We start from the raw sequence: 12,810 nt of genomic DNA, 5'->3' as shown, positions 1-12,810 counted from the left end.
AGAATTGAGCATATGTTCTGTAACAATCATAAGAATGATGTTGATAATTAATATTCACCTATTGTTGTCGGCATACTACTTAAGATTCATTAGACACAGCGTTATAGTACATTATTAATTAAATGTTTGTGTTTCAATACTTAAATATAAACTACTAGTATTACAAAAACAATCACACAAATATTTAATAATTTAAACAGCTATGATTTGCATTTATTTATTTATTAGAACGAAGAATATAACAAATCACAACAGAAGCATACGTAATTATATACACAAAACTATAAAAACATGCTATTGCAAAATAGAAGCCTAAAATTTCAAACACACATAACACAATTTGGCGTGTTTTACGTAAAAAATAGTGTCTGAAGTTTAGCCGCGGAATGTCTAATGTTTCCCGGTAGGCGCGTTCACCAATCGCATACTTAGTTGAAATTTTGCGTCCCTAATGGAAGTTTTCATTAAGTCTGTTTGATGCTATTCAAAATACGCTGGTAAAAATAAAGGGAAGCATACAGTTTGACAACAAATCAACTTCAGTCAACACTTCTATAAAGTATTCAAGCATAATTGATAATCATTTGATGCAAGGGGTGATAATTCTTCAATATTAGAGTAACATCCCTATGATTTTCACTGAAGCAGACAATATTCAGCACTAGATATCCAAATGAGAGCAACTAAAAATATTTGTTGGTGATATATAAATGAATGATTGAATACATGCAAGCAAATACAACTTTTCTAAAGTTTAGTAACTTTTCAAAGTAGAAGGAGCATATGCAATATAACATAAAACAGAGAAAGGAGCTCCATTTACATTGCCCATCGTGAAACTGGAACTTATACAGAGGAGATAAGACTAACGTATCTAGTGCAGATAATATGACTGGGACAATGTTATTTTTTTCTGACGGACACTCATTATGGCTGTATACAAATACCCAGCTCTTAAGAAATTTGGACCAAGGAGTAGTCTCTCCCTCTTTACTAGCGTCTACTACACAGTCATGAGATCCATGTTGTGTTAGGGATGAGCTACAGCAGCTTTAGCACTGTGTATACTTGATCAGCGGTTTAATAAACATACATGAACATCTGATACCCACAACCAAAGTTTTAATTGTGAAAACAGGGTTTCACAGCAGGTTTATAAGCCTGTCATGTATACACACTTGTGGTTTACTGACAAAAGGGTGACAGTTATGTTGGGGCAAATCAGTCCATAGAGAAATTTGAGAATTAATAACGAATAACAATAACCAGACATAACCACTAAGAGCATTGATGTAAAGAAGCAGAAGGAATTAAATGACTGGGACACTTTGGACCATGATTTGTAAACTTCTTTGAGAGGGACCACATAAAGGAGGATAGAGGGGGAAGTTACCAAACATTAAGAAATTAATGTCGTAGAGTATTTGAGCTTTCAACTGCGATAAAAAATATTGTAAGTAAGTGCTGCATCGGAACGGGGGACCGTTTTGGTTAAATAATGCTTAAATTGTCTAAGCACATTTTTTATTAAGTCTATAACATAGGTTTAGGAGTCTCAATCTTTCAGCTGCCCTAATCAAGTCAATGACGTTGCATCGAACCGGTTTGATCTGGATCAGAGTCAAGCATCTGCATACTCCAGGCTAATTGTGAGTATACCATTCATGCAGGAAAGTATATTCGGAGTCCCTTGTAAGCCGGGTACAAGTCGCATCCCCGCCTGAAAACTCCAGCAGGTGAACGAGCCTGAATTGCAAAACAAGAAGTAAAAGTATTTGATATCATTTCATTGTGTTGGATATCCATGTTTTAACTAGTTTTGAGAAAGTTAAACCTGTATCCATTTGGTTGTTGACTGTTTCCAAATTAAAGATTACACTTTTTATTAAAATCTGTGTTTTTGCTTAATCAATAATAGGCTTATTATAATCAAGTTGCGAAGTTTCAATATGCTATATAGAAAATAGCTTCAATACAAGTTATTTTATATGACAAACCTTGGATCATCTATCGTCACATTAGATTTGATGAAGGCAAGGAGTTGGTCAAGGAAGTTGAAGCAAACATTGGGCTTCCATGGAACATTGTTCTGAAAAAAACAATTTAGCCTATAAACTAAATTCCCAGCTAATAAAATCATCTATTGATACGTCCTACGCTTTATCGTTTACAACTAAACATACATGACGTAAAAAAATGCTTCGTTCGATCACTTTGCCCTTGTTGTAAATGATTCGGTGAGTTTTGTGTTTGCCATTGACAGTTGAAGATTTTTGAAATTTTCTGTTCATTTATTCCTGTTTGATTCAGACAAGGCCCCATACCTCCGTGTCAAAATACATTCAGTATGGGAAGGGTGAAACTACATGGACACTCCCTTGTCGTGCCAACGAGTGTGATTAATGTATGTTGCCACGGCTTGTTTCACAATCTTTGTAACATAAATAAGTTTAAACTAAACTATTTCCAACATCAAATAAGAATGAGTCCCTTTATAATACATTAAACTTAATTCAAAATTAATAAAAGCGAACGAAGATCATGCACATTTCGTATGTAATTCAAATCAACATTTGTTAAATATATATTTAAATGCATTTATTTAATAAATCATTATGCTATTACTCCGACCATCATTGGTAAATCTTGAGTTTTGTATGTTTGTAGCTTGGTAACAATGCCAGCATCATCACGGAGCCCAACAACGATCTCGGGAACTCCAACAAGAACACTTTGAGCCCACCAATTTCGGAGCTTGTACCTGCAAATAATGAAATGAAAGCTACAGAGACGGACTCACAAAAACACACTCTGTCAACCATGTCCACCACTTCAGGTGCGTGTACCTGTAAGTGATATAATGGAAACTACAGACTGAGACGGACTCACAAGAACACTCTGTGTCCACCACTTCAGGAGCTTGCACCTGTAAATATTACAATGGAAGCTACAGAGACAGACTTACAAAAGCTCTCTGTGTCCACCACTTCAGGAGCTTGTACCTGTAAATAATACAATGCAAACTACAGACCGAGACGGACTCACAAGAACAAACTCTGTCCGCCATGTCCATCACTTCAGGTACGTGTACCGGTAAATAATACAATATAAACTACAGACTTAGACGGAGAGCACGTCGTGTTCACCACTTCAGGTGCTTGTACCTGTAAATATTATAATTGAAACTACAGATGCGAACTTACATTAATAATCTGTATCCACCACTTTAGGGGCTTCAACTGAAACTACACAGAATAACTCACATTAATAATCAGTGTCCACCACTTCAGGAGCTTGAACTGAAGCTACAAACGCGAACTCACACTTATAATATGTGTCCACCACTTCAGGATCTTGAACTAAAACTATAGAGGCGAACTTTCACTAATTATCTGTGTCCACCACTGCAGGAGCTTGAAACTAAAAAGGCGAACTCACAATAATAAACCGTGTCCACCACTTTAGGAGCTTGTACTGGAACTACAGGCGAACTCACAATACTTATCAGTGTCCACCACTTTAGGAGCTTGAAATGAAACTACAGAGGCGAACTCACACTAACGATATACGTCCACCACTGCAGAAGCTTGAACTGAAACTACAAAGGCGAACTCACACTTAAGATCCGTGTCCACCACTTCAGAAGCTTGAACTGAAACAACAGAGGCGAACTCACACTAATAATCTGTGTTTACCATTTCAGGAGCTTGAACTGAAACAAGAGAGGCGAACACACACTAATAATCTGTGTCCACCACTTCAGGAGCTTATTTTAAAACTACAGAGGCGAACTCACAACAACACTCTGTGTCCATCACTTGAGAAGCTTGTACCAGTATGAATTACGATAGAAACTAGGTTAGCGATTGCAAATGACTTCTTAAAAAGGCTCGGTCAAAGCTGAACACAGTAAAGACGAGACACACAACACCATATACTCAAAAATAAGGTACATTGTGTATGTCAGGTATTCTGCTCTCCAACATCGAGAACGAACGACTACGAGATATTTTGAAGTGCAATTGAAATCAATTGAATATTAACAAACAAAGAAATAGAACCTGCTTATTTTATACAACGTATGTGATCGAATACTGTATCCTGTTTTCAATACAGCTAGCGCAATATGCTGCGTGGTGGCCATTGAATTTCATCCCGTTCTTCCTCCACTGTAATATTGTTATTTTTTAGAACCTTTGGGCTCTTTCAACATTTTAGTGTTCAGGCTCATTACTCTGCAAATGGGATAGCCGGAATATGTCTAATAATCATTTTAAATAGTTCTGAAAACTAAACATCTATAAGGAAGATTACTACCGCCAACTTTCCATTTTGTTACGAAATAACGGCTAAATTTCAATTTAGTCATCAACTGATTTTATTAAGCGAGTATTTTAGAAGCTCACGTATTTGCACTGGTCGGTATAGAGGCTTTTGATGGGTATATCGCTCAGAACACTAAAAAACTTAGCATATATCTTTTGTCTTCCTAACGATAATAAGTCACTGACATGCGCCCAACCTACCGACCTTACCGTACAGAAAGCAAAAATAAACACTAGCTATTAATAAATTATTGACCAGTCGCCAATTGTCAAACAAACAATCATCTGATCAATTATAGGATTATATTTTGTAGACATTATAACACAAGGTTGCCTTATCAAATGGATTAACCGGAAATGCTCCAGAAAATGATCACGAAAAGTTGCAATAACTGATTTTAGGACTGGTCAATACTTTACAGCAGAAATTCGCATTAGCCGTTGCTGGGGGCATTGTCCATGATGACATTGAAACGTTCTAATCAAACCATGACTGAAAGTGTCAGACAAAGAGGGTTGTTTGTTCTCCCGAAGGCTTCTTCTTTTATTCCATATTCAGAAGTTTAGAATATAAGACAAAGATATCATTGTTCGAGCAGTTAACAAAAGCCAGTTTAGCCTTAAATACCTTTTGAAACATGGTCTCTGCAACGCGGAATGTTTCATGGTTTTGAACTCAACATAATGTTCCCCAAAATTTCCATCCGTACTTACAGCATCAACCTCACCAGAGTACACTGGAACAAAATGTTTATTTCCTTGATAAAAATATGCCATTTATTTCAGAATTAAAAGCTTATAATCGAAAACAAAACAACCCGTTATAATGTAAAGGAGCATTATACTCACACTGTTAATATAAACAGAAAATAAGTTTAATTCCACACCAAACCCCACACATAAATGCACCGGTAAAGTAGGCTGTGATAGCCAATAATCAGTTGTCATTATCAAACATTTGCTTTGCGGTTATATAAGTTTATTACAAGTTGCAAATATTTTTATAAACATATGTAAAAGCGACTTATTAAACACTTTTTTCAGAATAAAATTTACGTCAAATCATTGTGTATTTTTTTAAGAATATTTATGCACGAAAATAAAAAAGAGTATTGTACAAACCAACAATTTTTCATTCCAATGGTTCCTTGTTTTGTATATAAATATATTTGGAGGAGTACGATAAACGTGTAGAATATAATTAGATCTAATATTATGTATATAGGCTTCATTCTATAAAAAGAAAAAAAATCGTCTTATAGGATATTGCCGTGCGGGAAAATCCATTGTTTCAATACTTTACACCTACAATCCTCTATGTTTAGCTAATGTTTTATGCGACAATAATCTCATTTTGCTTAAAGCAAACTTGAAATTATGTACATAAACAAACTTCTGATCGAAATGCCAAAATAGGTCTTATGAGTTTGTCAAGAAGATCCAGTTTATGTTAAGGTGTTATATAAGTAAATGTAATCAATTATTAATTGCGCTTATGCGCTTGACCTGACAGAGTTTGGTAGCATGCATAAGTAATCCTGAGCTGAAAACGATACCTTAATTGTAAATTTATTGACTTCTTCCAATGTTTATCGCTGAGTGAATCTTGAATAATTAAAGGTAATCTAGAACTTTCCAAAACAACAGAATCTTTGTTTGTTTGTTTTTAACCTTAAGTGTCCATTTGTTACAATATTCTTCTAATATATTAAGATTCGCTTGCAATTATGCTGCTGAATTATAAAAAAGCTTGCCATATCGTCTGCATATAAGAGTAGAAAAAATCAGTGTTGACCTCTTTGGCTCATTAGAGATATAATACTTCCTCTTAATCGTAATTGTACATAGACAATAATAACAGCGATGGACATTCGTCTTGATGTACACCTAAATGACTTAACTCATGACACCTATGGCATGTGTTTATGTATGATAATACATGAAATTATAAAAACAAGTTATATACTAATTATTCATTTTCCTCTACATTTATATGTAAACAGGCAACATTTTCAGATGAATAAAATGCCATTCCCTGCGTTTCATGTATTTGATAACCTTACATTTCCTTAAAAACCAGTTAAAAACCAAACCAACTGATTACAACCCAACTCAACTCATCTCAATAATCTTTTTTATTCTTGATATCACGGTTTACATTTAAGTTAAAGCTTGTGAAAACGCAATATATATATATGTTAACACAGGTATAAAGAGGTGGATTAATGGCGACTTCACAACAGGTTTGGAGTTTATCATTATACAAAACAAATATAATTAGTAAGGGGAATGTGGTTAGTTTAAATAATATTATTTTTATGACAAAACATTTATTTGAATAAGGATACAATATAATCGGTATAGTTATGAGATAACAAATGAAAAACTATCAAATACATGACCAGATTCATTTAAAGTGATTTACTAAGATTTTAACAAAAAATGCTGTTTTCCTTAAGGTATCCGGGTTCTTACAATTTAAAACCTCACTAAAATATAAGACTTTAGGTCTTGAGTAAAAACGACTATGTATGCATTTTCTTCTGGTAGGATTAAAAAATGGACATGTAAGTAAATGGTGCAGTTCGTCACCGATATCGTTTAGATTACAAAACGTACACTTTCTACTGACAAGTGGTACAGCATTCCATCTACCGACTTCGATAGGGAATTTATGATTGCTAGTGCGGAAGTGCAAGCAGAAACGTAGAGATTTGGTAAGATATTAAGGTAATCCACAAATTTAATATCGGATTTAAACGTAGAATACATTTAACCCTTAGACGAAAGATTAAATCGTTCAAAACACGTTTACTGACATGTTTTACAGGTACTCTTGTAAGCCAAATGTATGAATAGCCCGGTGAATCAAGTATTGACTTGATGTAACTGGCCCAGACTGAATTATTACTTTGTAAAATGTCTTTATATATCTAGAAACCTATTTTTGAGTCATGGGATGAAACGAGTTAACTCCAGAAACTTATCATTCTGGTTTTAATTATGATGTTAAGGGGGTATCTACCAAGTTCCGAGTAGAGCATGTAACGTGGAGTATTCTTTCTATATGTAATCCGCCGAAAAATAATTACAGTGAAGTTGCTCCAACAGATCGAGGTTTTCAAAACCCCATACTTCACATCCGTACGTTAGAATCGGGACAATGGTGGAATCAAAAAGCTTCAGTTGTATGTCCAAAGGCAAGTCTAGGTTATTAATTCTAAGAAATAGAGCATACATGGCTTTGTTAGCCTGGCTTAATAAATATTTACGGCAGTATAAAAAGCTACCGGTGGACGAGAAATATACACCAAGATTTTTGTATTCCTTAACTATCTTTAGCGCTTGGTTAGCAATGCTAAAGTTAAATTTCTTCAGATTTCTGGCACCAAAGACAATTATTTTAGTCTTTGAGAGGTTAATATTTGGTTTCCATTGCAAACAGTAGTCTTGGAAACAGTTAAGACTTTTTTGAAAAACACGTTTTTTGTCTGCAAAGAGTACAGTGTCATCAGCATACAAGAGAATAAGTAACTGAAGGTACATAATTGTCTCATTTGCATCTACTTCTATAGAAACACTAGAACATGTTCGTTCAAGGAATTCGTCTAAATCGTTTAGGTAAATAGAAAATAAAATCGGGGAAAGGTTTTCTCACTGACGAACTCCACAAAAACTTAGGAACATAGGAGACAGATGCCCATTGATGTAAACGCATGATTTTATATCATTGTACATGTTTTTATGACTGTGAGAATTTTACCCTGTATGCCCGTTAGCTTATGCCACAAACCAGCTCGCCGGACAGGGTCAAATGCGGTCGAAAAATCAATAAATGAGCAAAACAGTTTCTTTTTCTGGGCCCTTAGTTTACTTATTAGTGAAATGCAATATAAGAATATGATCGCAGGTTGAATAATTTGCGCGAAATCCGGCTTGGTTCTCGTTTAATAAGTTATTATCATAGAGGAATGTGTCGATACGTTCATTAAGGATAGACGCGAATAATTTGCCTAAACAACTAAGAATTGTAATCGGTCTATAATTTTGGGGGTCGCTAGGGGAACCCTTGCTTTTAAATATTGGCTTTATTGTCCCTATTGGCCATACATCAAGGAGAATACCAGTGTATTATCAAACTGCGACGATGTTTTACCATTCTTACTTTTCAGTATCATTTTGCGAACTTCGTCATGTTCTATTGGCCTATTTAACATATCGGTTTCGGCGCTATAGAAGCCAGGGTGGTTATTATCTGATATATGATCATTCGCGTCAACGACGTCATTGATATTTTGAAATAATGATAAAATGTGTCTGTAGGGGGTGACTTATGTTTAGATACGTTGCTAACCTTGTTCAAGTGGTACCAGTAATCTTTAGGAATGGAGTTTTCGAAGTTGGTATTCTGCTGTGTGCTTGTGTTTTGCGACATACGTATTCATAGTAACTTTATAATGCTTACTTGCAGTATGTATTTTTTTTTGTTCGAAATCGATTTATTCATATTATAAACTTAGATATACATTTAATACATATGTCGAGTTTCTCCTAATCACTTAGATACTCATGATTTATTTTCTTTGCAATTGTAGATATTAAACTGAATTTACTGAATAACAACTATAAACTATGTGCATTACTTAGACAAATTATCAGTCTGAAGTAGCATTTTCAATCTTCAATAAAACGAGTGAATTCTGGACCATTCATAAGAGTACTTCGTATTTAGCTTTATAACGTAACTAGAAGTAAACGCGTCCCTTCATTTTATTAAAAAACTATTTCGATGAGTCCGATATACACAAGTTCACCCCAATCTAGCTTAAACTCATTTTCCATGTTCACTGTCTGTCATCTAAACTCCTGAGCATCTGTAATGTTAAGGGGTCTTGCCACAAACGCCATCGTTTGGGGTAGTTCAACTGAACCAAACTCACATGTCATCTCCAGCATTAAATGGTGCAGCTCTTTGAGTTTTATATATATTTCAAGGTCTCCGTCTCAGATAATTATTGATCCGGTTTGGTGATTTTGCGTACTCGTGGGAACACAGACGACTCATTTTAAAACAGAAATTGGCAGGGACACAGTATCCATGTTCGAGTCCAGCAAAACATATTTAATCTCTGAAAATTCGTGTTATTGTTGTTGTTGTTTTTTTTACTTCTGATTGCAGGCATTGAACTGAATTCACAAAACAACAAAATAAGTATGTGCATTACATAGACTGAAACAAAATATCAGACTGAAACAGTATTTTCAATGTTCCATATAGAGTGTGCTTCCAGGATAAAATACGGGTACTTGGTATTTAGTTATAACGTACCTAAATAAATATATACACTTATTAACAGCTTCTTAACCCATCCAAATACGCTCAATATTTCAAGAAATGGCACACTCAACACGAATGAAAGCCGTGTAAGATTTAAATGTTCAAAATTACCTAGTGTGTGGGAGCCGATCGTGGCTTTCACAACTGTATAAAAGTTTTCACAGTTGTTATATTGCAGGTCTGGAGTTGGATCGGAATCTGCGGAACCTGTAAAACGTATAAAGTAAGTATGTGAATACATGTGTATGGTACGTAAACGTCGAGGGCTCTTTTCAGTATCTAAGCCGTTACTTCAATAATATTAAGTGTCATCAATTGGTAAACCTTGATTGTTGTGTATCCTACTTGTCATCATTTTTAATACTTGCTAAAAAATCAATACGCACAAATATTTACCAAAAGAGCTAAACTATGACACTTAGATCATTTAAATTCACGAATTAGATTGCTATCAAAACAAGCCCCATGTTCTATTTAGAAAACCAATCATTTATATGAAGATAATTGTTTTTCCAATTGCTAATGATATTTAATTTATTTGGTGTGCTACAATGTCAAGATGCCAGACTAACGCAAGTTTAACATTAATGTTGTTACGGACATTCAGATAAGAGGAAAGAAAAATCGAGCTAAAACTTCTGATTATGTTTACATGTACAATGGAATTCGTTATGTCGAACTCTTATATCTCAATATATTTTTATGTTGATCGTTTACCGATTCCGATTATTTGATAATGGACACTGCTCTTTTACGACGGACAAATATTCCCAGACCGCTTAAAGGATGGATTGAGATTTGTCATAAGTCCGATTACGAAAACATAGGCTTTTCGCGGCATCGCAATTTATCTCTAGATCCCAACGACTTCGCAATAACTTAAAACTTTAGAAAATAAAGAGTATTTCTTTCATGCTTTTCGATGAAATATGGGTTTTTATTAGTGAAATAACAACAGAGAAAATATAAATTTGATATTTTCACTGCAAAATAAGGAGTGGAATTATTAACTTTCTGAACTACTTTTAAAATCCTTTGTCGTTACTTTCCCTTGATCAAAACATAACACTTCACTTTGAACCAGAAAATTTTATACCAAACAAATTACAAACAAAACAAAACATGTGTGAACATAAATATAATTTTATATCATCGTTCAAATGTATTTTAAACTGTTTGTCGTTGTAATACATAAAACGAGCTTCCCGGAAATTCACACAACAATTTACAAATAATCTGATATACCCACGCCTCAAAATTTGTCAACTAACTAGCGTGGCATTCACTCTTAACCTGGAAAACAGACCTGTTTTCAAACGAAACAGACTGGTCCCTGACAGAAAAATGACGGAATATTCATGTATAATGAAAAACAGTCTAAAACTAAGAAAAATATTTAAAATCCAATGATATCCGCATTTGTTTTGCGAACATATTTGACCTTCCAAATTTTCATTCATAAAATGGCGGAGTAGTAATTTAGTTATGTATTCATGAACCTCTTAAATAAAAGTAATTTCGTTATTTTGGGGGGAATATATATATATATACATATACCAATAAAACTTCATTGATAACTGTTCATAAAAGCTTTTCACTTATTTAACGAGCAAATAATAAACTATAAGAATAAATAGAACTTATTCTCAACAAACCGGAAATAGAAATGTTGACAGCTATAATTTTGTGTGAGGGGCGCCCCACGGGTAGCGGCCTAAATAACACCCTTTTCATTAAAAAAAACTCGGTTAATGAGCATAAAAGAAACAGAACATTTGTTTATTTCAGTGTAAGATCGTATTTGAATTTCACTCGTGATCATAGAAAAACTATATTTTTACTCGTGGCTTCGCTTTCTATGACACTTGTGAAATAAATTAAGATCCTACATTGAAATAAACAAATTTAAACCCTCTATAAATAATATGATCTAATATGATATGCCCATCTAAAACGGCCAAACTATTGGTGAAACTATGACCTACTTGCGGTGAGATACTGCTCAAACTTGCAGCCCCATCCACACATCTCTTCGTCCTTTTTTCCCATCATTTGTTTTATTGTTGCCAGACTCTGGTCAGTGGGACATTCACAAAGGTAGTAGGTACCTTTGTGGAGGGTCACGGCGAACTTCCAATCATCTTCTTTCGCATACGGGGTACGCATTAAACGATTTAACAAACCCCTGCGGCATATAAAGTCGGTTTGCATATTTCTGAAACGAATATAAAACTTAGCAAATGTGAATGCCCAATAAACTTCTAATTCAACATATTACTACGCAATTTTATACTTCGATATGGAATGTAAAACGTGGAATATTTCAAACTGCCATTACTTTGGTTCAAAAAGGATTTCAACCATTGTATAATCAAGTGTATACTTGAGATCAGTGTGATCATGTTCCACTCACCTATATCTTTATTAGTTTCTGTTTCTGAAAAACCTTAACCACTCACCCCAGCTCATGATTATTTATCCATTTCAGAAGATGGTCGATCTGTTCGTCCTTAAATTCATCTCTTTTCACCATTCCCTCGTATCCTTTTGTCAGATCAAATCTAACATCATCATAATTTGAAGGTTTAATGAAATATTTCCTTTGGCTGTTATCATCGTGAAATTCTCTGTTAATATCTAATGAGAAGCACCCAAGTTCTTCAGGCTGGTTTAAACCTGAGTTTGGGTAATCAAATCGTCTAATTTCAGTGTTAAACCTCGCCATTTTGAAACTAAACGATAAAAATGATAAATTCCATATCTCTTAAATTTTCTGAAAATAGCTATAGATTGTCATTAACAAGTCTCATATATATTTTTATTTTATAATTGACATCCTATATTCGTACTTTGTTATACGTTTCACTAAATTGATACCTTCCTTGTTTTGGTTCGGGCATAGTGCAAGATGAATGTAAATCAGTATTCGCTTTGTTTAAAATATTGCAAGGTCAAAAAGTTAAGGTAGTCTTATTCACAGTAAATACTGGTATTTTATCTCTACATTAATCTTCGAAAAGGATATACTTAAAACATTAGTCATCAAATATGCAAATAATATATATAATTCCTTAAACAGTCGTTAACGCAGGTTAATGTTTTAACTCTTTCATGCAAAGAAGGAATTACATTAAACGACATAGCACT

General features: G+C 34.2%; 1 protein-coding gene across 1 annotated transcript; it reads right to left on the bottom strand.

Annotated features, from left to right (window-relative positions):
• Window positions 1–252: 252 nt before the first annotated feature.
• LOC128212291 (decapping and exoribonuclease protein-like) lies at window positions 253–12,503 on the bottom strand. The gene is made up of 7 exons (XM_052917669.1): window positions 12,123–12,503; window positions 11,649–11,878; window positions 9,775–9,870; window positions 4,954–5,062; window positions 2,632–2,761; window positions 1,998–2,089; window positions 253–1,746 (listed from the first exon to the last, which is right to left on the bottom strand). The coding sequence occupies exons 1-7, from the start codon at window positions 12,386–12,388 to the stop codon at window positions 1,644–1,646; spliced, it is 1,026 nt and encodes a 341-aa protein (XP_052773629.1). The 5' UTR covers window positions 12,389–12,503; the 3' UTR covers window positions 253–1,643.
• Between the last annotated feature and the right edge of the window lie 307 nt (window positions 12,504–12,810).

This window comes from Mya arenaria, chromosome 12 (genome assembly GCF_026914265.1).
Source record: "Mya arenaria isolate MELC-2E11 chromosome 12, ASM2691426v1".
In the NCBI taxonomy this organism is placed as follows: Eukaryota; Metazoa; Mollusca; class Bivalvia; order Myida; family Myidae; genus Mya; species Mya arenaria.
Note: the sequence above shows the minus strand (reverse complement) of the source record. Positions and strands in the feature narration are given on the sequence as shown.

Excerpts from the sequence above, each read along its gene's own strand:
- LOC128212291 (XM_052917669.1), bottom strand. The coding sequence starts at position 12,388 with ATGGCGAGGTTTAACACTGAAATTAGACGATTTGATTACCCAAACTCA. Across the intron at positions 11,879-12,122 it reads ATAAATAATCATGAGCTGGG|AAATATGCAAACCGACTTTA; the intron begins GTGAGTGGTTAA and ends TATTCGTTTCAG. Across the intron at positions 2,762-4,953 it reads CAGAGACCATGTTTCAAAAG|GTACAAGCTCCGAAATTGGT; the intron begins GTATTTAAGGCT and ends CATTATTTGCAG.